Source organism: Phocoena phocoena, chromosome 6, assembly GCF_963924675.1.
Source record: "Phocoena phocoena chromosome 6, mPhoPho1.1, whole genome shotgun sequence".
Classification (NCBI taxonomy): Eukaryota; Metazoa; Chordata; class Mammalia; order Artiodactyla; family Phocoenidae; genus Phocoena; species Phocoena phocoena.
The window spans coordinates 35,153,003-35,177,295 of record NC_089224.1 but is presented as its reverse complement, the minus strand read 5'-3'; the positions used below and the strand labels follow the sequence as shown (position 1 = coordinate 35,177,295).

Genomic DNA, 24,293 nt, shown 5'->3' with positions numbered 1-24,293 from the left:
TGATAGACACAGTATAGGCACAGGAGGATAAACATCCCAGGCAGAGGGAGCAGCCGTGGCGAAGGCTCAGTGGTAGAAACATGCCATGCACCTTCAAGGAACAGCAAAGCCACCAGGCCAAAAGGTGAATAAAGGAGAGAGTAGCAGGGGCCTTGAGGTCATTGGAAGGCTTCGGGCAGAGGAGTGAATGATAAGATCTGGCTCATTTTTGGAAAGGATCATCCCAGCTGCTGTGTTGAGACTAGACTGTAGGGCTGAGTCAGAGCAAGCAGAGAGGCTGGGAGAGCAGTCAGAAGACCACTGCTGTAATGCTGAGAGGTGGTTGGATTCTAGATAGAATTTGCAGATAACACCTATAGGATTTGCTGGCAGCTGGGATGTGGAATGTGAGAGGAGCAGAAATGACTTCAAGGTTTTGGGCCTGAGCAATGGGAAGATTGAATTTGCCATTTACTGGGATAGGAGAGAGTGTGGGAGGAGCAGGCTTGCAGGATGAGAATCTGTCCAGTAGGCGGTTGTCTGTGGGAGTCTGAAGCCTGGAGACAGGATTGAGCTGGAGATCTCATTTGGGGAGCTGTTGGCATATAATGGTATTTAAAGGGTGGTGATTTCACCAGCCTTTCAGCAGGCTGGCCATTTTGGGAGGGAGGGTGAAAGAGAAGAGGTCCAAGGATTTTGCCCTGGGCACTCTGTCATCCAGAGGGCAGGGATCTGAGGACAGGACAGGAATCAGAAATTGCCAGAGCCAGAGCTGGGGCCTGAAGCTGCGGGACTCAGTGATACGGGGAAGTGCTGTGGAGTGAGGGTCTCTAGGGCTTTCTTCCACATTGCCCAGGAGGGCATGAACTTCCCTCACTTGCCCTGACTGTCTGAACCACCTGAGGGAAGGAACCGGCCCCAAGGCACAGGTCAGTTAAGGCCCCAGAGTGTTCGGGCTCCCGGGGCCCGGGGAGATCATGGGCCTTGGCTGCTTCCTCCTCTTTAGCCGTCTCTAAAACATGGGTGCTCCCCAGGTCTCCATCGTTTCTCCCTGGGCACCTCATCCAACTGCAAGCCTTCAGCTACCACCCTGGGCTTCAAAGCTCTTTCTCTATCCCAGGCCCTTGCCTTTCCCACGATGTCCCACAAGTCCCTCTAATTCAGCACATCCAACCTCTAGACTGTCTCCTGTGTCTCCAACCAGTCTCCCCCATCCAGTCTCCCCTGCCCTGGCACTGGGCCTCCATTAGGAATTTATCTTCGGTCTAATGTCCCCTGACCTGGGGCCAGGTGGAGGAATGTGGCGGGGCAGTGAGGGCAGGAATACATTCTTGCTGGCCCTGGCAGGGCTGTTCCAGGGGTCTGTTGGAACCCTCATCTGAGGAATCCTCTTTATCAGCCAACAAGGGTTTTGTTGGGTCCCTGGAGGACTCAAAGGCTCAGCCCTAGTCTTATGACCTTATCTGTGTGCCTGGGCGTACCTGGCTCTGAACCATGTGTCTCATCTCTCAGCCTCTGAGCTCCATCACTCACTCAGTCCCCCAACTGAGCCCAGAGCATCCCCTTCACACACCCTCCAGCACCTCCCCCCACCGCCTTGGCTCCTGAACACAGACCCAAGGAGACACCGTGAACTCTGATAAACTTGTTCCATCATAGTGGAATGCTGATGGCAAAACTGAAACCTGAAGCACCTCATTTCTCTGGGCCATGTGACCCCCATTCTGCAGATGAGGAAACTGAGGTCCAGAGAGGTTCAATTAACCTGCCAGAGCTAGGTAGGGGGCACTTGAGTGTTTGGGCTTTTTTGTTTATTTAGAGATTTTGTTTTTGTATGTTTTACTGTTATTTTAACTGTACCTGTATGTTTTATACATACATTTACAGAATATATTTCACAATTTAAAGACCAAACAAAACCCGGCAGAGATCATATCAACAAAGGACTGGAATCCCTACTCTGTACCCCTTACTGAGCCAGCCTCCCCAGCTCCCAGATTCCTTGGGTGTCAGGTGGGCGTGGTGACGTGAGGACCACGAGACGGTGTAGAGTGATAACAGCACGCACCCTCCCCATGTGCCAGGCATAACTCATTTCATCATCCCAGCAGCCCTGGGGGGTGGGAGCTATTATTCTCCTGTCCTGCCTAAGGTCATACAGCTAGTGAGTGGCAGAGCAGGTATTTGGATCCGGGCCGAGTGGCCTCATTGTCTGTGCTCTTAGGTGCCACGGTTATGAGCCCTGCAGCACATGGGAGGGCGGGGTCACACCTTTTCCCACTCTGGGTTAAGCACAGGGGTGGGTGCAGAGCCAAGCTCAGGCTGCATGGCTCTAAGTGGCCACAGCCTTCTCCCTCTGAGGGTGCCAACACCAAGGTCCAGCCCGAGATGGCTTCTCCCACCTCTTCCAGGGCTGCAAGACCTCATCTGAGGGAGGGACAATGAGACCAGCCAGACCGAGGTGTTGCCAATGTGTGTCTATCCCTCAGAGGCCCTGAGTGGGAGAACAGCAGGCTGGACAGGGAGTTAGGGGCTCTTCCCAAGGCCAGGACCACTGAGCTGAGGACCCAACCTTCATCGGCAAAGCCCTGGAGGGGCTTGGCCTGGGCCTGGGGGGTCATTCTTGTCCCATCCCTGTCCCCATCTCAAACAGGGCCTCAGCTGGCATAGGGGCAGGGGACAGTAATGGGATCATGACATGAGGCTTCGAAGTGCTGGAAGAAGTCAGAGCTGGGAGGCTCCCCAGACACCAACAGATTCAAGCCTCATTGTACAGACAGGGAAACTGAGGCCCAGAGAAGGGAAGGGTCCTGTCTGGGTCACACAGCCAGTCCATGCTGGTCTGGGGCTAGGAGAGTGGGAGAGGAGCCAGAGCTCCTATAGCTCACATCCCAGCCTGGCCTCCCGAGCTGCACAAATGTCCCTCCTGAGTCCAGCCAGGGAGTGGTTACAGGAGGGACTGTGTGTGAGCAGAACTCAGACCAGGGACCCGTTAGGCGCCACACCCGCCCCACCTCCTCCCTCCCTCCCTCCCTCCCTTCCTCTCTCCCTTCCTCCCTCCCTCCCTCCCTCCCTCCCTCCCTCCCTCCCTCCCTCCCTTCCTCTCTCCCTCCCTCCCTCCCTCCCTCCCTCCCTCCCTCCCTCTCTCCCTCCCTTCCTCCCTCCCTCCCTCCCTTCCTCTCTCCCTCCCTCCCTCCCTCCCTCCCTCCCTTCCTCTCTCCCTCCCTCCCTCCCTCCCTCCCTCCCTCCCTCCCTCCCTTCCTCTCTCCCTCCCTCCCTCCCTCCCTTCCTCTCTCCCTCCCTCCCTCCCTCCCTCCCTCCCTTCCTCTCTCCCTCCCTCCCTCCCTCCCTCCCTCCCTTCTTTCCTTCCCTCCTGTAGTGGCACCTCCCTCTCTCCTCCAGAGACCTCCCTCACCTCTGCCCCAAGCCTTGGCCTCACCTCTCCACAGGCTTGGTCTGGGTTCACCCTACCCCCCCACATATACACTCCTCTGGCCTTGTTTTCTTCCACTCCACCACTCTTTCCATTCCAGGAATGGTCCTTCCAAGCTCGAACCTCAGGTTCCTTGCACTGGCTATTCCCTCAGTGTGGCATGCTCGTCCCCAACATGTCCACATGGCTCACTGCCTCACCCCCTTCAGTTCTTTACTCATTTACCTCCTCAGCCCTCCAGTCTTCACTCCCACACACAATTCCTATCCTCGTTTCCCGCTTTTCCTGCTTAGTGTGTATCACAAACACACCACATGTTTTGCACAGAATGTCAGCTCCCTGAGAACAAGGACATTTTCCATCTTAATTGTGCCTACATCCTCGGCTCTGGAACGGTGTCTGGCACGTTTGTAGGCTGTCAACCTAAGTCTGCCAAGAGAACAAAAGGGGTGTGTGCCCTGTGCACAGAAGTGCTCTGTGACCAGGGTCCGAGTTCATCTGAGCCTGACACTGGGATCAGCGTCTGCAGGAGGTTATGGGCAATGGGCCTAGTATAGATCTGTAGCAGAGCAGTGGACAGTAGGAAGGGTTCTGGACAGACCCCTGCCTGGCTGGCCTGCCTCCAAAGCCACCTCCCGGGAACATGAGGATGCCAGAAGGCTGAAATGGTCAGTGGGGCAGAGGAGGGTAGGAACCAGAACCCTGGGGCCTGTATATGCCCCTCCCATCTGTGACTGAGGCCTTAGGGTCACACTGCTCTGGAACACCAGGAATGAGAGTGGCCACCCACCCTGTGTTCACAGGGTCACTGAGGCTGAGAGGGGAAAAGACCCAAGGTCACGGAGGGAGGCAGCTGGCTGGCATTTCCAGCTGTGGGCCCCTCCCTAGCCACTCCCAGCCCTGGTTCCCTGGCTCAGCTCCTCCCACCGTGGGATGTCAGACATACTCAAGTCTCTCCTTCCTCCCTGCACCCCCAGCCCCCTAATCTCAGTGGGTCCCATACCTGTCACTCTTCCCACCACCTGTTTTCATGCTATTGCTATTTCTTCTTCATCTTTTAGAATACATGATACCTATGAATGAATATATATCACAGTTATATGTTATAAGCACAATCACATAATAAACCCAAAAATTTACCCCAACTCCAGAACTAGGAAATTATTAATAGCTTGCCCCCATGCTCCTCCCCATCTTATCAGCCATCTCTGTCTCCATGGAGGAAGCATCCCTTCTTTTTTTTTTTTAAGTAGTTTTATCACATACGTACACCCAAAGAACATATTCCTTTTTGGTTGTTTTTGTTTATTTTTTTTTTACTATTTATTTGGTTGTGCCAGGTCTTAGTTGCAGCAGGCAGGCTCCGTAGATGCAGCTCACCAGCTCCTTAGTTGCAGCAAGCATGTGGGATCTAGTTCCCTGAACAGGGATCAAACCCGGGCCCCCTGCATTGGGAGTGCAGAGTCTTATCCACTGCGCCACCAGGGAAGTCCCATTTTTTTGCTTGTTTTTTTAATGGTATAAGGTATCGTACTCCCTCGCTCTTTATGCCTCCAAACTTTCCCCGTGTTGTTGCAGGTAGCTGTTGTGCCTTAGTTTTCACTGATGTATCGTATTGCACTATATGTGACTAGACTGCAATGTATCTGTTCCTCTGTTGATGGACATCTGGGATGTTTCCAGTGTCCCCTGACCACCCAGCTTGTGCCCCTCGTCAACCAAACCTCTTGAGAGGCCCACTCCACCTCACAGCTGCCTCTTGGCTGTGCTCCCAGGACCCTGTTCACTGACCCTTCTTTCACCCTTCCTCGGCCCCAGCTATATCCACACAACCACAGTTTCCCCAATCTCCGCTTCAACTCTCTTCTGAGCTCCAGACCACACAAAAAGCATAATGGTTTATTGAGCACTTACTCTGTGCCAAGCACCATCCTCAGCATTGTACATACTTTATTTCACTGAATATTCACATCAACACAAATGGCAGGTAATATTATTAGACCCATTTTACAAATGAGAAAACCGAGGCCCAGAGAGGCTGAGTAACTTGCCCAAGACTACACACCTTGTTTTTTTTTTGTTTTTGTTTTTTTTTTTTTGCGGTATGCAGGCCTCTCACTGTTGTGGCCTCTCCCGTTGCGGAGCACAGGCTCCGGACACGCAGGCTCAGCGGCCATGGCTTACGGGCCCAGCCACTCCGCGGCATGTGGGATCTTCCCGGACCGGGGCACAAACCTGTGTCCCCTGCATCAGCAGGCGGACTCTCAACCACTGCGCCACCAGGGAAGCCCAAGCCTACACACCTCTTGCCCAAGTCCGATAGGCACCTCAAAGTCAATGTGTCCATGATATAACTTATCATCTTCCTCTTCAAACCAGTTCCTCTCCCACGCCCCACGCTCAGTGGGGACATCTCCAACACCCGGGCCCAAGCCAGAAACTGGAAGTGAGCCCTGGCCCCCGCCTCTTCCTCACCCACTCCTTCCTCCAGTCCAAGCCCAGGTTCTGCAGGTTTTACCTCCTTGGTATTAGGTGAATCCCTTCTCTCCGCCCACCAGCGCTGACCTGTTAGCTGCCCTGCCACTCCTCTGGAGCAGCCTCACACCACACTCCCTTGCAGGCCCCAGTCTCCCTGTTTTCCAGCATCCTGCACCCTGCAGCTCAGGTGGGTTTTCTAAACCTCATCTCGCCATGCCCACATTTCCAGAAGAAAGCTCAGCCTCCTCTGCCCGCTGTCTCCTCCTACCTTAAAGTGTGGCAGCCAGCCCCAGGAAGGACACCCCCCCCACCCCCATTCTGCTCTGTCTCCTCCTGAGGCTGGCCTACGAGCCCCCTCTTCACCACTTAGCTCCTTCCTTGTGATTGCCTGTCCCCAGTAGGTGCTGCCCCCCTCAAAGGCAGAGACCCAGCCTCATCCTCAGGGCCTGCACCCAGGAGGAGCTCCATGATTGTTGGAAGGCTAAATGCACGAGCAGTGACAGGAGCCATAGGTGATGCTGCCTTCTGAGTCCCAGAACACAGATGATTCCACTGGGCCCCGGGGTCAGTGGACTCTGGCTGCCCCACCGCCACCCAACCTCTACACCTGTCCCCCTGCACCCTACGAGACCATTTCCTGTGCCCTTTGGAAGGATTTTCCTCTCCGCATCTTCCTTTCCAACTCTGGAGCTCCTTCCTGTGGGAGAGCTCTGGCCTAGGAAGAAGGAAGAGGAGCCTAGTCTCTTACCTCCTTTCAGTCTTCATCAGGCATTTTCAAGGGTGGGGGAGACTTTACTCCCATGGGAGAAAAAATGGATCCTTGGAAGGGAGAGATTTTTTTAATCTTACTTTTTTTTGTATAAAGCAAAGATATGTGTACAGTACATAAACAGATATACAGTGTATCTGTGGTATTTAAAATACTGTGTGATTAAGGAAAAAATGTCTAAAAGGCTCCTTAGGGGGCGATAATGAAAACAAGGTTGAGAACTCTGACCTACACACTTGGGACGTGCCTTGCCTGGTCCGAGAACTGGCCAGAACTGAGGGAGAGTGTAGAGTCCTATCCCAGGGCACTCAAGGTGTATCCAGAACTGACCCCCACCTGCTAGCTGGTGTCCCTTCCCCCAAGCTATCCCCTCCTACCCTGTGCTTGAAAGTCCACTGTTCTGTGTCCAGTGTCCTGTGATCTGATCCTGTTCTTACCGAGGCCACAGGTTGTCCCTTCCACTTTCTTCCCCAGGGGTAACCCAGCTCCCAGAGCCAGAAGGAGTCAGAGGCCTCTCAGCTCTATGCTCAGCCTTGGGCTATGGCATAACCCTGGAGCTCCTGGAAGAATCCAGGAGGGAAGCCCAACCACAGGAGGCACCCAGGAACCGGGGCTGCCACTGTGGGACAAGGCTTTCTTTATTGGGATGGGGATGGGGTCAAAAATAGTCTTACTTAGAGGTGCTCTAGGCAGATGGAGTCACTTAAGGGTGGGACAGGACTGAAGGTCTGTTGTTGGGGACACAGAGACAGGGGTGAGGGAAGAGGTCACGGGTGTGTGAGACGTAGTCTTGGGCAACACAGGTGTTCCGTGGTCTTCATACGTCGAGGGAGTCTCCAGTATCTGGGGCTTCTGTTGGATGCTGGAGCCAATGAAGATCAAGTAGATGATGGCACCTAAGTAGGCACCCAGGGGTGGGGCCACCACTGGCACCCACCACCAGTCCTTGGTGCTGCAGGCAAGAGGAAGAGGCCTGCTTAGGGGGCCTATGCCCAGCATGGCACCTGCATCTACCTCAGGCCGAGACAGAGAGTAGGGCCTGAGAGTAGAGGAGAAACCCCACCCTAGCCCGGGGGTTGCCCCTGAGCCTGGGGCACCGATCAGCTTCAGCCTGATTCAGGGACAGAGGCGGGTCTGGGGCAGGGTTGACATTCAGTCCAGGAGCAGAGTCTGGAGGAAAGTCAGGACCCGCTCTTGCCTCCCCAGGCCACTGGGAGCTCTGCAGGATGCTCCCGGGCTACTCCACCCCTCCACATATAGGAAGCCTACAGAAAACTCACAGCAATGGGCTGGACAAGGCAGTACCTGAAGACCTGTGTGCCCCAGCCAGCAATGAAGGTGAAAAAGCGTGGAGGCAGGTCCCGGGAGGGGTTGATGGCATATCCTGTGTTCATGCCCATGGACACTCCAATGATGACAACAAGGATGCCGATCACCAAGGCCTGTGTCCCTTGCAGTGCTGGGTTGTTCCCTTTGTCCGTGATGGCTAAGAGACACAGCTGAAGCATCCCTGTCACTAACACCTGGGGAGCAGACACTGTGGCAGCCGACACTGTGGCAGCCACCTGGGACCCCTAGCCAAGCCATAGGGCCTCAGCAGTGCCCCCAGCCCAAACCCGCTGGCAGAAACATGTCCTGGCACAAGGACAAGTCCCCATCCAGAGTTCTTGTCCTCTTCACCATGAGGGGCTGCCTGCTGGCCCCCTCCTGAGTGGGGGAGGGCTTGAGGAGGGGCACCCACCCTGGACCACTGACCTCATCCAAGAAGCCCCTCCACAAGGTCATGTGGTCAGGAAGGTAGGTGGCAAAAATGTTAGCAGTGGCTGTGGGACCAGTCACTGTCAGACTTCCCCCCGAGTAGTCGATGATGGCGGCTGTGGAAACACAGATTGAGTATAGACCTGCCCGCAGCCAAACCCCACTGCAGCCTCAGAGATGAGGCTGTAGGATGGAGGGCAGGGAGTACCTCCAAGACTTTTCTCTCCCAGACATTTTCACAGGCTAGGACACTCGGTTGGATCAGCCCATATTTCAGGGGAGGAGGCTGAGGCCAGAGATGGACAACCCAGGGCGGGACACTCACTGTAGAAGAGGAGGTAGATGGTGGCAGCAGCCAGGAAGGAACCCAGGAACTGACCCAGAACATACACGGGAAACTTCTTCCAGGACATGCGGCCTAGTGCACAGTTGGTGAAGGTCAAGGCTGCGTTCATATGGGCCCCTGCAGGGAGGGTCAAGTGTGTCGGCGTAGAAACAAACAACAATAATCAGTAATACTGAGAGCAACGACAGCAACAATAATAACGGCTAGCATTCGAGGAGCGTTCTCACTCAGTCCTCAAAAGGACCCGGCGAGGCAGGCACCACCATCTCCATTTAGCCATTACGGAAAGTGAGGGATGGAGAGGTTCAATCGCTTGCCTAAGTTGACCCAGCTAGTAAAAACAAGGGGTCAAGGGGGCTCGTGAAGCGTCTGGGCAGAGGAAAAGGGCTCAGGGTGTTCTCCCTCCAAGCGGCCCGTGAGGGCAAGATGCTGGCTGACTTGGAGAAGGGGACAGCCAGAAGTGGGCAGCAGGAGCCAGCAGGGGACACCTGGCCTTGCCTGTCAGGCGGGGCCCAGCCCACTCACCCGAGATGTTCCCTGCCATGTGCACTCCCATGGTGACTCCGAAGCCAAAACCCAAGTTGACACCGAGGAAGCTCCCCATCTTGTCTCCTAGAACCATGTGGGCCACGGAGCCGAGACCAAACACCTGTGGGAGAGGGCCTCTGAGGAAGCTGCCGGCCCAGGAGCCCCAACCTCAGAGTGGCGCTCGGCCCCTCCCACGCTAGGCCTCCCCGGCATTGCCCTTGGGGACCCTCTGCCCGCCCCCCTCCTCCAGAGACTTCCCTCCTCGTGACCTCTCCCCCTTGCCCCTGCCAAGGCTGCTCAGACACGACCAGTGAGAGCTGGGTGAGGGCTGTGCAAGGAGGCAGGGCGGGGCAGTGGAGTGAGGGGCTCTCATGGGCATGTCCAGGTCCCTAGATTCCAGGTGCACCTGAAGGGCCTGGAGGAGGCAGGGCTTCCAAGAGAGCAGGGCTGGTGTGGATTCGATCCCTCAGGGCTTCTCACATTTCAGCCTAGCCTGAGGGGAGTTTCTTCAAGGAATCTCCAAGCCTCACATCTGGACTCTGCCAGGAACCTCCAACCATCAAGAGTCCCACACACTCAGCCCTGGAGCCAGCCTCATTCCCATTGCCCTCGGGCGTCACTCCTGAACTTCTTGCCCATGCCCCAGCACCAGATCTCAGCAGGTGACACGGCCCACTGACCCCCTTCACAGGGAGGTTAGAGACCTAAAAGGAGGCCCTCACTCAACAACACCCACCTGCCCCTATATCCACCTTCCCTTCAGCTCTGGCCCTTGCTCCCACCTCTCTGTCTGCAGAGACCTTCCCCTGGCCTGTATCCTCCACACTCCCCTTGAGTGGCTGCCACACGCTCCGGTCTCTTCCTTCCTGAAAGTGAAGCCTCCCGCCTCAGCCTGGCTTCCCTGTCCACCGGTGGACTCCTGGACGCCCCCTCCCATGTCAGTCAGGCTCCAGGAAGGACCCGCTGGCTGGCTCCTTTAACCCTTCCCTTGCCCTCCCTCCTCAGCCCGGCTTCTGCTTCCAACTGTCACTGACATCTGCGCTCTGTCCGAGGGCTCCAGCCTCCACATTGCCCAAAGTTCCCTTCAGGCATCGTCTCACTTGACTGTGCTGACTTTCACCCCCTTACCCACACTGTGCTTCTGGAAAGTACCTCCTCTTTGGCTTCCATGACATCTCCCTCTCCTGGTTTTCCTTTTCCCTCTGTAGCCTCCCCCGGTCCACAGTTCCTTCCCACATTCTTCTTCCTTCATCTGCCTCATAAAATACAGATGATCCCAGGGTTCTATCCCTGGCCCTTTTCATATCTCACCCCAGTCACTCCTGCGTTTTCTTACCAGGGCTAGAGCTTCAGATATGCCTGATGCACTAATTCCCAAAACCTCCACCTGGGAGCCAGATCCCTATTTCCAGATACCCACTGGAAGTCTCCGGGGTGCTTCACAAGCATCTCCAGCTCTATTTTGAAAGCTCACCATCTCTCAGAAAATGTGATCTTCATCCCATGTTCCCCCATCCCAGTTGGCCAAGCCAGAAACTTGGATGTCCTCTCCCTCCTCCCCCACACACAATCAACTCAGCTTACATTCTCCCACGTGCCTCAACTAGAGAGCCTGCACACCAGAAACTACAGAGCCCACACGCTCTGGAGCCCCTGCGCCACAACTAGAGAGAAGCCCGCGCACCACAACTAAGACCCAATGCAGCCCAAAATGTTAATTAATTATTTAAAGAAAAAAAAAAAAAAGACCACATTCAGATGGCACCTCCTCTGAAAAGTCTATGTGTTTTGGATATGTTGTCTTTGAGGGACCTCTAGATGTCCAAACTGCTGGAAATCAGTCTAGACCCGTGTCATCCAATATGATGGCCATGAGCCACATGTGGCTATTATGTACTTGAAATGTGCCTAGTCCAAATTGAGATCTACTGTATGTGTAAGGCACACACCAGCTTTCAAAGGCTTAGTAGGAAAAGGAAAATGTAGAAGATCTTATTCATAATTGTATATTGATTACATGTAGAACTGGTAACATTCTGGGTATGTGGGTTAAATAGAGTAACTATTAAAATTAATTTCACCTGTCACTTTTTACCTTTTTAATGTGGCTACTAGAAAATTTTAGATTACATATGTAGCTCATATTGTATTTCCTTTGAACAGTTCTAGAGTTTTTGAAAAAAGAAAACCTGAAGAACTGTGAACACAAGGGCTGCAGTTGAAGCCGTCGGGCTGGATGAAGACACCCGGGAGAGGGCGCAGGGTGAGTGGGCAGCTGAGGGCTGAACCTAGGGCCGAACGTCAGCCCTCAGGGGTGGACGTTAGAAACCCCAGCTGGAGCACCAGTTGAAATGGAAGAACAAAGAGAATGTACCCTGGACCCCAGGGAGAAGCAGAGTTTCCCAAGAAGGGTGTGGCCCACACGGTCATGTGCAGACTCTGGGTCAAGCGTGAGAAGGCCTGGAAAACATCCCTTTGGGTGTGACCATCCAGTGGTCATGAATAGCATGGTGAGCACTGTGTCATCAGGCCATGGGGTCTGATGAAGCCAGGTCCCAGAAAGTATGAGGGGGGGTAGGTGGTGAACAGTTGAAAGGACCAGGGTAGACATGCCTTTGAGAACCTACCTGAGGAGGGAGGGAGAGCAAGTGTGATAAATGAAGGGATGTTCTGTGTTCTGTTGTTTTAGGTCGAGAGACCTGAGTGTGTTAAGGTTGAGAGAGGGAGGGGCTGAAGAAAAAGGAGAGAGGAAAGGACGAGCAAAGTGTCTGAGTAGCGCTGGGGGTGGGGAGCAAGGCCAGGCCAGGCTGGCAGGCTTGGGGGGTCAGGAGGTGCAGGGGCTGGAGCAGGCATGGAGGGTCTGAAGACCAAGGGTCCCCATTTCCAAGTAGGAGCTCAAAACCATATACTAAAAATAATGAATGAGTGAATAAACCCCACATGATCTCCTGTGTCAAGGTTGCCAACTGGCAACCCCTAGACCTAAGCCGTCCAGCACACGTTTTGTTTGGGTAGCCTGGTCTTGACACAAGCACAGAAATTCCAGCTTCTCTTGCAAAATCAGAAGCTCTACAACAGTGGCCCGCATTCTACGTGGCATGGCAACAGTCGGCTGGAGTGGTGGCAGCCACGTCTTAGCATAGGTCAGCACTCTGCCATTAGCCACCATCTCCGCCACCCTCAGGTGACTCTCTCTGGCGCCCCACAGCACGAGTTTGCAACCCCTGCCCTACTACTCACAACTACAGCTGGTTTTCCAGGGCCCTGATAGACCAGCGCCCACCCTCTCTGATCAGTGAACGTGGCCCAGCCTGTCCAGGTCCCTCCAATAGTCACGGGCCCAGCCCGGAGGACAACAGCCCCGGAGGTTACAGAGTGGAACTGAGTGGAACAGTCTGCTTCCCTTATCTTGTCGGCAGTAAATGGGGCCCAAGGTCACTGTAGCTTTTCTGGCGAAAGCTTTGTGCTGATGACTCACTGAGCTTCCTGTCAACTGAAAAAGCCACCACTTCTTGGCACACAGGCCCGACACCTAAAAATAACAACAATACGATGTCCTCTGTGAGCATGAACCTCACAAAGTTCTTTTACAAGGGTAACTTCCCTTCGATCCTCACAGCAACTGAATGGCAAATGTTTCTGCTCCCAAGGGAAACAGAGGCCTGGAGAGTGGTCTTGAACTACCCAAAGTGAGGGCCTTACCTCAGCTGGGGGACAGTCAGAAATCTGCAGCTAAGCTAAGGGACAGAGCATAGCGATGAAGGGTCAAGACAGGGATATTAGACTGGACTGGATTTCATCTTAACTTAAAATGTGACCTTGGGCAAGTGACTTTGTCTCACGGAGCCTCAGTCTCCCCACCTGTGAAATGGGGATAATAGTACCTCCCTTACAGGGCTGTTGTGAGGATTTGGGAAGATGCTGCACATAAGGGCTTAGCATTATAGTGCCTGGTATGCAGTAGGTGCTCTATAATAATCTCAATAAAAGGAAGAAAAACGCAAACGTGGGCAGTGGGCAGGCATGAATGCATGTGGTCAGTGCTTGCTTTCCCTAAGAGCTCTCTGAGCAGGCACCCTCCCGCCTCCACAGTTCCAAGGTTTAACAGCCCTCACGGGGCTGGAATGTTTTGTCATAAATGAGTTACTTTGCCCTGGATTAAGGCAAGAGCGGATCCAGATGCTGGTGTCACAGCTCAGGAGGGCAGGTAATGGAGAACGGGGAGACAGCGAGTGGCAGGGAGGGGAGAGCAGCTGAGAGCGCTTGTTAGTTTGACAAGCAACCAACACATATGTCCTGTGTGCACTGGGTGTCGGTCTCTTGACCTTCTTCACAAAGTTGGCCAGCTCGATATTAGTAAAGTTCTGAACAGTTAAGATGCTTATGTAAGATCACAGAGCTAGAAGATAGCAGAGCCGGAATTCAAACCCAGCTCCAAAGCCCATGGAGGCCCGATTCAACACACTTAATAATGTCTGAGAAGACAGGCTCTGAGCCACAGAGAGACCTGTCCAAGGCCAGCTGGTGACTCACTGTCAGGATGATCAGTATAAGAACCTAGGTGTCCAGAGTCTCCAGGGCTCTGTGGATCCCACTGTCTCCTACACCGTGACTCAACGCACAGACACACACGAACACACAACCACACTTGTCCTCTCCCCCCAACTCCTAGCCCCCTGCCACCTCTGGGACACTCCCGACACCTTCACTTCCCTTCCCAGAGGCTAGCCCTTCTTTTCATGGACCTGGGCCTTCGTAAGGTGCAAACAAGCATGGCCACAGCTTAAGGGCAGAGGCTGGATGGGATAAGTGGCAGGGCCAACGCAGGTGGACGGACAGGGAGTTTCCAAGAAAACCCACATCCCACTTGCATATGGTTTCTGTCCCATGATCCACTAAAAGAGCCCTCACCAATGTGCCCCAGGACCTCCAGGTTGCCATACTCTATAAGAAGGCGTCAGCACTCACTTCTCTGGCCTGTCTGCAGCCTCCCACGCTGCAGACCACTCCCTCCTTGTGGACCCCGCCGCTTATGTAACCTGGTCCCCCACCCACCTCTCCTCTCACCCCTCTGGTCACTCCTTCTCAGGCCCCTTTGTGTGCTCCTCTTCATTCTTCAGGCTCTGTCCTCAACTCCGTTTTTTTCTCTGTCTGTACATTCTCACTGGACAATTTTTATAACCACAATTCATATTCTGATGTAGTCTAACTCTTTACTTCCAGCCCAAGCCACTCTCTAGAGTTCCAGACCTCTATATCCAACCACCCCCGAGATTTCTCCCCGGCATCTCACCTGGTCACATTAAAACTGACCTCATGCCTTGCCCTGCGCTGGGCCGCAGGCTCCGCAGAACGGTCCCCTAAGCACTTACCCCACATCTGTTGCTCGCAGGTTCCCTCTTCCATAACTCTCTCAGATGTGTGCTTTCTTCTCCACACCCTCTCTACCTCTATCCTAGGTCATTGCCACAGCCTCTTCGGTTCCCCTGCCTCCAGCTTTGCCCATTCGGCTTAGGCTCCACACTGCGCCGGGAATTTCCTTTTAAAATCCAAATCTGGCCATATCATTCCCCTGCTTGAGAACCTTCGTCTCCCCATTGCCCTCAGGATTAATTCTCAAAGTCTCAATGTCCTCTCCAATCTCTTTGCTCTTTGTTTCCCTTCTCCTCACTTCCAGGCATGCCCCCTGACCCACCCATCCCCAAGCAGCCCAGGATTTCATTCTGCTCCCACGTACCATGAGCCCTTTCTCTCCCAAAAAGGCTTGGTGAGAGAGACAGAGCTTTCCTTATTTTCCTATGCTTCTCCCTCAGGCTCCTAGCTCAGAGGCCGGGAAATGGACAGTGTGACTCAGGGCCCAACGGTGGGGAGGGGGTCATGGATTGCCCTTACTGAGCCCTACCTTCCTGAGGCCCCTTCCTCAGAGCCTGCTCACCCTGTGCCACCCACCCACTCACCATCATGACAAATGTGCTCAGGAACTCGGCCAGGAACTCGCGCACCATCTCCTTCTGCAGTACTGTTTGCATCCTTGTTACTGCAGACGGTGTGACCATCTTGGACATGCGGGTGGACCTGAAGCAGCAGCCCGAGCCCATGGGCAGAAATGAGATCAGGCGCACGTACAGTCCATCGGGTTTTCAACTCATGGCTGAGTTAATGGGTAACCCAGTGGCCTCTCCACACACCTCCTCTTGCCCAGGGCAGCTGGTACTGCTGGGGTCAGAGGCATGTGAGAGTCCCAGGGATGTGGAGAGGGACTGGGGGTATCCAGATCATGCCCCTTCTTCCTCCTGATAGGGGACTGGACCATTGAGAAGCGAGCACTAATGAGGCCAGGTTGCAGAGGAGGCAGCTGGGAAGCCAGTGAGCGCCATCTGTGCTGCCAAAGAGCCTCAGGGGAGAAGCAGATGGGAGAGAGCAGGCAGGAGAGTGGAGCTCAGTTGTCTGTCTGCCTGTCTGCTGGGGCCAGAGCTCTGGGGACACAGGTAAGGCATCAGGCAGGAGCTGGCAGCAGTGAGGCTCTGCAAACAGCACAGTTGTGGCAAAGTCTGCTCCTGGGCTCTAGAAACAGCACTGAGGCTTGAAGCATGCCCCAGGTTCTGCCAGAGATGACGGGGACAGCAGAATATACCAGGCTCTGAAGCAAGGTCAACACAAATGAATGCTTGTGAGGGAGTGAATGAATGAACGAATGAACGGGGGGACAGAGGAAAGGAGGGACTGTGTCTTACTCCCTGGTGTATCCTCATTGTCTAGCACAGTGCCGGGCACATAGTAGGTGTGCAATATACACTGTCGAATGAACGAAAACTGAGAATTCATCTGTTACTCTCCACTAGATCCCCAGAACTTCCCACAGTGCCTGACACATGGTAGAGGCTTGATAAACGTTTGTTTAGTAAGTGCATGATTGGATGGATAGATGGATGAAAAAGTGAGTTAGAGGCTCTATCTTCTGTTGGTGGTGGGGGAATAGGACTTGAGTGTGAGGAAAGAGACGGTGTCCGGAGGCTAAGGAGGAGGTGGGGTGCAGATGCCTCTAAGTGCAGCCTTAGTGCTTGTTCAGACTGGTGACCCTCCCCCGCCTCCCACGCTGAGTGACCCTCACCTTCCTCACCCCGCTGGGGTCAGCAACATCACCCACACCCCGCCTCAGCTTGCTGACTTTCCCCAGCCTCACCGCAGCAGAGAGTAAGGGAGTGAGAAATGTAAACCAGGCATGGATAGAACCCCTCCCACTTTTCTGGCTGAGACCCCATGTTCATTTCTCACCCACCCTAGTCCTTGCTGTCTCCTTACTTCAGGGAAACAAACCCAGGACTGAGCACATAGAGGGGGATGTAGAGTTGCCTGGATGGTCGGCCCACTGGCTCCCATCCAGCTGCAGCTCCCATGCAGCATCATATAAGGGTTGCCTTGCCCCTATGCCTCCTCAGCCCTGAAGAAGAGCCTGAGACAGCAGGAATTCAAGAACAGTCCTGGGAAGGTACCACAGAGGCAGAGGGGCAGTAGACAAAGCAGGAAGTCACAGACACCAAGAGAGCTCTGGAACCCTGGCCCCTTCCTCCTCACCACAAAGCAGGCAGGACGCAGTAAGTGACAACCACCAAGGAGCTAGTGAACCAAAGATTTATTGAATGCCTACCATGCCTACTGTGTTCAGTGACTGCAGTAAAGAACATTGGCATGATCACTGCTCTTAGGAAGATGAACAATTAACTAAGCAGTTACTTAAAAGTGTAAAGAGTGTTGCCACAGTTAAGAGTGGGCACTATGGGGTTGCAGGGAGGAAGCAGATGACCCAGAGGAGGGAGTAGGAGGCTCTCCCAGAGGAAATACAAGGTCGAGAATACAAGACCGGCCAGACGAAGGAGCATCAAAGGATGCTGGGGGAAGGTTCTGGGCTAATGCTTGGACAAAGGCTTGCAGCTACGACTATGTGTGATGTATAGAGGAATTCTATAAGGATGGGCTGCAGAGAGAGAACGGAGAGTGGCACGAGATGGGCAGAGAGGGGCAGATGGCCTCATGGCCCACATTAGGCAGTCTGACCTCGCCCCAGAGGGCCGTGGGGTGACGGATTTAAGCGGAAGCACTGTCTCCTCTTTGGAGGCAGGAATAAGGGAGCATGAGTAGAGGCGTGGTGAGCAATTGGACAGGCTGAGAGGTGATGGCAGCCTGAGCCAGGAAGGTGCAGTGGCGGTGGTGAGAGGAAGACAGTCAAACCGACAGACTTGGTGTCTTATTAGAGAGGAGAATGGAGAAGGAAGTGTCAGGGATGACCCCAGGCTCTGGCTAGAGCAGCACGATGGCCTGTGTGAGGCACATGAGAGAAGCTGCAGGCTTAGGCTGGAGAATGAGGGGTCCCCTTCTGGGTGTGGCGAGTTTGAGGAGCTCACTAGACAGCTAAGTGGTGGTGACCAGTAAGGAGGCTGCCGGTCATGTGGTCTTGTTTAGAGATACCCATTTGGACGTCACTATGTCATAGATGGTTATCTGACCCGTGGGCATAGATGAGAGAGCTCAAGGAAGGGTATAGAATGATAAAGGGCATCTAAGAAAACTAGCCTACAAACCAAGAAACTAACAGCCAATGAGGTAATTACCTAAGTAATATGTGCTAACCAAGGAACTAAATATCTAACAACCCACCAACCAACCCTTTGACTCATCAACCTAGCAACTTAACCAACTAACTGATTCTCCTATTGACCAGCTCGTTTAATTATCTAATCAACCAACCAGCTGCAAACTATCCAACTAACCTCAAGCCAACCATTTAACCGGCTAACCAATATTTATCCACTCAACACATGTTTGTTGAGCAGCTACTTATAAGTCAGGCACAAGGGGGAAAAGTAAAAATCCAGTCTCTGCCCTTGGATGGCTTCATCCAGTGGAGGAGATGGATAACACCGTCAGAGCAAGAAGCCCCGGGGTGGGAGGCAAGGCCTGAAGAGACTTGAAGAATGGGCAAGTGGTGGCCTAAAGTGGCTGTGAGGGCGTAGAGATGTGGGAGTGAGGATATCTTACATATTTTAGCAGATTGGTGGTTAGATGTGAGGGACATGAGGTGGTTAGTGGGGGACAGAATAGCAAGGACAAGGCCTTGACTTCTGGCTTGAGCATCGGAGGAGAAGGGGATCCTTGACTGAGCTGAGACCATGGGAAGTGGTGGGAGAGGAGTGGAGAAGGCTGTTTTCAGCTGGGACTGAGCTGCCTGCAGGACCAGTGAGTCTCTGGAAAAAGGGTCTAAAGCGCTATGAGAGTCCTGGGCAGAGACAGCGATGTCATCGGCACAGAAGGGACCCATTCATTCTCTCTATCCAAGAGCACACAAGCAGACCAACATCCATGCTCATGTGGAGCTGACAGGCAGAAGATGAAATGTCCTAAGTAGGTCATCTGTGTGGTAGAAGGTAGTACATCCTACGGGAAAAGGTAGAGCAAGGAAAAGGGGGTGGGCAGTGACTGAGTAGGGCAGTCGGTGAGCTTCACTGAGAAGGTGGCATTTGAGCAAAGACAGGGAGGAGGGGACTACCCTGGTGGCGCAGTGGTTAAGAATCCGCCTGCCAATGCAGGGGACACGGGTTTGAGCTCTGGTCCGGGAAGATCCCACATGCCGCGGGGCAACTAAGCCCATGCACCACAACTACTGAGCCTGCGCTCTAGAGCCCACGAGCCGCAACTACTGAGCCTGTGCACCGCAACTACTCAAGCCCATTCACCTAGAGCCCATGCTCCGCAACAAGAGAAGCCACTGCAATGAGAAGCCCATGCACCACAAGGAAGAGTAGCCCCGCTGGCGGCAACTAGAGGAAGCCTGTGCGCAGCAACGAAGACCCAAGCAGCCAATAAATAAATAAATAAATAAATGTATTTTAAAAACAAAAAAGACAGGGAGGAGGGGAGGGAGCAAGCCCTGTGGGGAACTGCAGAAAGAACATTTCAGGCAGGGGGGATGGCCACTTAAGGACTCTGAGCATGTTTGAAGGAAAGGATGGGAGAGTGGGGTGGGGGAAGGTCAGAGAGGAAATGGGCACTAGATAGGCAGGGCCTTGGCCATTGCAAGGACTTTGGCTTTTATTTCACCCCAAAGAGACCTGAGCCTGAGCGGGTGAGAGGTGGTGAGTTCAGTTCAATTGAGCACAACCTACACAGGGGCAGCTGGAACCCACTGCCCAAATCCTTGACCCTCATCTGGGTCTTTCTGAGCCTCCCCTCAGCCCAGGGCCCAGCCCATGCTTGGCTATGGGCACAGGTGGGAGAGATCCTTCTTCTGGGCCCCATGGGCTGGTACGGGGTGGGAAGGAAGGAGTCTGGGAGCATCAGCTACCATGAGGGAGAGGCTGAAAGAGGGGCAGGGAGGGCCCTGGGGGTGTGCTGGGTGCAGGACGGAAGGGCTGGGTAGGGGAATGGGTGGGATGCTTACCGCTTCTTCCTGTCGGCCTGAGTCATATTCTGTCTTTGAGATTTTTAGATGCTGTGGAGCCAGAGAGAGGTCACTAGGGCTGGGTGGCTCAGAACTTAGCCCCTCATTCTCATCAGACCTCAGCTCCCCCAGGGAAGAAGCCACAGGGACAGCTGCTGCCAGTGCCAACCCCTCAACCCAGCCGAGCTGGCAGGGACGGAGAAGGAGGGGTCGGTGTCTTCAGCCAATGGGGAGTGGCACTAAAGCCACACCCCCTCACCCCTGCTGGTCCCCGGACTCGTGGCCCCCAGACCAGGCCCTGCGGAGGTCCTCCTGACCTTCCCAAGTCTGCAGCCCAGCTTTGGACAGTGGAGATGCCCACAGCCTCCCCCCAGCAGCTCCACCCCTCATATATGCGGGTATTATTGTCTTCAGTCTAACCTCAAGCTCTCTTGCTGCTGACTTACACTGTGACTTTCCAGGGCCTTGTCTGCCTCCCCTTGCACACACACACACACACACACACACACACACACACACACACGCAGGATGAGGACCTGAAAGTTCATTTAGTCCTAACCCTCACCTCAGAACAGAATCTACCCTCTCACCTTTCCTGAAAATTCCCCCCTTTTAATCCCCATTTTCCTCACAAATGACATCACAAAGGTAACCCTGGAGTTTCCCCATCCTGCATGCTCCCTTGTTCTCTAGCCAGCTTCCCTCTAACTGCAGCCTAAGTTCACATCCCTAGCCCTGATGGCAGAAACCCTCTAGCCCCAGCCTCTCAGGAGGGGACTTCAGAGGGAGGAACCACTCCAGCAAAGCCAGAAATCCACCCATTACTCTGATCTGCATCCCTTCCACTTTGGTCCCATGTCGCCAGTCTCTACTCGCCCCCCCGACTCCCACGCCCCAGGCTCTGCTGGCAGCCCAGCCCCACACAGCCTCCCAGTCTCTGCTGTACCACTGGGCCTCCCAGCAGTCAATTTACGGGTAAGGAAACTGAAGCCCAGAGAGGAGGTGTGATACACCCATATGACGCAGCAACTCAGGACTAAACCAGAGCAGATATCCAGGCTTTCAACTCCCGGCTGGGGTTCCTTCCCCAGACAGTCCCACGATCACCTCCTCCCCATGTGGTCCCCAGCAGTGGCACTCCCAGGCCTGGGTCCCAGGGGAGGCCCCCTGTCCCAGCCCTGCCCAGAGCCCGACTCACTCTGCCCAAGTGCCTTATGCTTCCCAGCGTCTGCCTTGGGGGCCTCTCAGTCACAGCAGGTCTTGAACTTGTTCCTCCATGACTGTCTCAGGCTCCACTGTCCCTGCGTCCCCAAGCTAGAGCCCGCCTCTCAGCCCTCCTCGGGGTGGCCCGAGCACTGCTCTGCTCTGCTGTTCCAGGGAAGAGGTCAGTGGGGCAGGGGTTTGGCCCCGTCACCGAGTCCGGACGCACTGCCCAAAATAGCATCCCTTCTCCTGCCAGCAGCTCCATGGAGACCAGGTTCTGAGGCAGCCTTTGTGAGGTCAGAGGTGGAGCTCGGGTGGGCACTCTGGGCCTCACGGTCCCACAGGAAGGGCCTGTGCTCCAAGCCAAAGGTCCAGCCCAGAGCCGAAGGAAGCCCTCCCAGGGCCCCAGAGCTGGGGGAGGCTCCAGAGGCTCCTGAGTGCCCCAGCTGTGGGCAGAACTGCACAGAATGGGGATTGGAGGTGGAAAAGTCTGGAGATCAATAGCCAGGTGGAAGGGTTGGGCAGAAGACCCTGGGTCAGACCTAAGGAAGCGCCCATCCTGAAGAAAGAAAGAGAAACTCATGCCCAGGACTCAGGGACCTCCCAGTCTGAGGGGAAGGAAGAGACATAAGCCATATTTGCAGGAAAACCTCAGTCTAAGAGGGGAGGTAGAAAGCCAGGCCTGGTCCTCTGGAGGTTCTTAGTTTGGTGGGCAGGAGAAAGAGCCTGGGCCTCGTGCTCTGGGAGCCCCCGTCTGAGTGGGGGAAGGGGAACCCTAGGCCCCGCCCTCAAGAAGATGCCTCCCTTGGGAACAGCAAGCAAGGCATCTGGGAAGGAGCCAAGCTGGACCAGAATGTAAGGCTGCAGGTGGGGTGACCAAGGAGGGGTCAGGAGCAAACCAGGGCACCAGCTGCCATCTGAGAGAACTTCTGGAGCCAGGGAATGGCTGAGCCTCCAAAGATGGGCTAGTTTGGGATTTGAGCAGGTGACCTGGTGCTGAGAAACAAGAGAGGGGTTGCTGGTCTGCAGAACATAAGGAGGCCCCCCAGGTGGAGTAGTGGATGGTGGGCAGTGGGTCCAGAAGCTTCTCAGGCCTGTAGCCCCTCATTGTGGAGAGGTATAGGATCTAGTTGCAAAGCCAGCTCTGGTAATAGAACTGTCCTCTAGAGGGTGCCAATAGACCAGGTCAGGTCTGGAACTTGCATTGCCCAGGTTCCCACCCCTACTTGCCCTCATTCCCCTCTGCAGACTCGAAGAGGGCTCAGGACGCTGAGTCCTTCTTCAGGGAGGTAGAGATGTACCCCTGGTAGTGAGGGGCATCTGCCTTTATTCCTTTCCTTTGTGTGCTGTTGAGGCCAGGGCGAGGTAAGAGTCAAAAGTGAAGCTGGGGTCTTGGATGAGGTCAGAACTTGAGCAGAGCTGGATTGGGCTGGGATCAGGCTGGTGAAGGAGGGAAATGGGATCCATGTTGGAGTCAGGGATCCAGCCCTGGACTCATTTACTGGGCTGTACGCTGAGGACCCAGAGGTAGAGCAGACACCCTCCTGCCTGTGTCTTGGGACAGACAGATAAACGGCAGGTGGTTCCCGCAGAAAGGGGCGGGGGAAAAGGTGCGAAAGCAGCATGGGAGCGCAGATGTTGCCAAGCATTGCCCATCTTTAAGCAAGAAGAGTCAAGTTTGCCTCCAGATAATGAGAATAAAATCCTCCCTTTTCAATACGTGCTTTGTGCTGCCACCTCTCCAGCAGTGAAACTCCATGATGAAACCCTGACACATCTCAATCAAGGCCAGTCTTATGAAATCCGAATACTAGACAACAGGAAACTTGGAGAACTACCAGAAATTAACGGCAAGTTGGTGAAGAGTGTATTCCGTGTCATGTTCCATGACAGACGGCTCCAATACACTGAACATCAGCAGCTGGAGGGCTGGAGGTGGAACCCACCTGGAGATAGAATTCTTGACGTAGATATCCCAATGTCTGTGGGTATAATCGATCCTAGGGCTAATCCAAACCAACTAAATACAGTGGAGTTCCTGTGGGACCCTGCAAAGAGGACATCTGTGTTTATTCAAGTGCATTGTATTAGCACAGAGTTCACGATGTAGAAACATGGTGGAGAGAAGGGAGTGCCATTTTGAGTACAAATCGATTCCTTCAAGGAGAATGAGAATGGGGAATATACTGGGCACTTACACTCAGCCAGCTGCCAGATCAAAGTCTTCAAGCCCAAAGGTGCAGACAGAAAACAAAAAACAGACAGGGAGAAAATGGAGAAACGAACGCCTCATGAGAAGGAGAAATAGCAACCTTCCTATGAGACAACTATACTCACAGAGTGTTCTCCACGGCCCGAGATCACGTATGTCAATAATTCCCCATCACCTGGCTTCAGCAGTTCCCATAGCAGTCTTTCTCTTGGGGAAGGAAATGGTTCACCAAGTCACCAGCCAGAGCTGCCCCCTCCAGTCACAGATAGCCTCTTGCTGACAACCACACCTCAGGAGGCTCAGCGGTGGTTGCATGGAAACCGTTTTTCCACATTCACGAGGCTTTTTACAAAGGTCTCAGGGGCAGATTTATTGAAACTAACTAGAGATGATGTGATTCAAATCTGTGGCCCTGCAGATGGAATCAGACTTTTTAATGCATTAGAAGGCCGGATGGTGCACCCAAGGCTAACCATTTATGTTTGTCAGGAATCCTTGCGGCTGAGGGGGCAGCGGCAACAGCAGCAGAAGCACGAGGATGGAGACTCAAATGGTACTTTCTTTGTTTACCATGCCATCTACCTAGAAGAACTGACAGCTGTTGGACTGACAGAAAAAATTGCTCAGCTTTTCAGCGTTTCCCCTTGCCAGATCAGCCAGGTCCACAAGCAGGGGCCCACAGGAATCCATGTGCTCTTTAGTGATGAGATGATACAGAACTTTCAGGAAGAAGCCTGTTTTATTCTGGACACAATGAAAGAAACCAATGATCGCTATCATATCGATAGCGATCGATATCATATCGATAGCGATCGATATCATATCGATGCCCCACACCTACTTCACCTACTGAAGTACGTGTGGGGCATTCCATCCTCAGTGGCTGCTGCTGCTTTCACCTATTGGGAACTCCCCTCTTGAAGAGGGTCTCAAATGGAGCTTTGAAGGGCTGCAGGAACCTGACCCATCTGACTGTGTGTGGGTCCAGGCCTTGGAGGCAGAATCCCAGGCATCTGTGTTGGCCCAAGCTCTTAGGGCACCCACAGATTACTGCCCAACATGCATTTCTGCAACTATTTCTTATTTAAAATTTCTGGACCCTATTGTTGAATATCAATAGAAACTCCACATCACTTAGGGTGTGTGTAGGGC

The 24,293-nt window shown here is 53.9% G+C and overlaps 2 protein-coding genes across 2 annotated transcripts; one reads left to right on the top strand and one right to left on the bottom strand.

Annotated features, from left to right (window-relative positions):
- Positions 1 to 7,314: 7,314 nt before the first annotated feature.
- AQP7 (aquaporin 7) lies at positions 7,315 to 19,777 on the bottom strand. The gene is made up of 7 exons (XM_065878740.1): positions 19,727 to 19,777; positions 15,249 to 15,366; positions 9,289 to 9,412; positions 8,743 to 8,880; positions 8,415 to 8,533; positions 7,965 to 8,182; positions 7,315 to 7,611 (listed from the first exon to the last, which is right to left on the bottom strand). Exons 1-7 carry the CDS (start codon positions 19,750 to 19,752, stop codon positions 7,359 to 7,361), a joined length of 996 nt encoding a protein of 331 aa, XP_065734812.1. The 5' UTR covers positions 19,753 to 19,777; the 3' UTR covers positions 7,315 to 7,358.
- Positions 19,778 to 20,581: 804 nt separating this feature from the next.
- On the top strand, positions 20,582 to 24,062 carry LOC136125029 (alpha-globin transcription factor CP2-like). Its single transcript, XM_065879877.1, is given in 3 exon segments — positions 20,582 to 20,701; positions 22,494 to 23,006; positions 23,160 to 24,062. Coding segments are annotated over 3 exon segments (1,536 nt in total).
- The last annotated feature ends 231 nt before the right edge of the window (positions 24,063 to 24,293 follow it).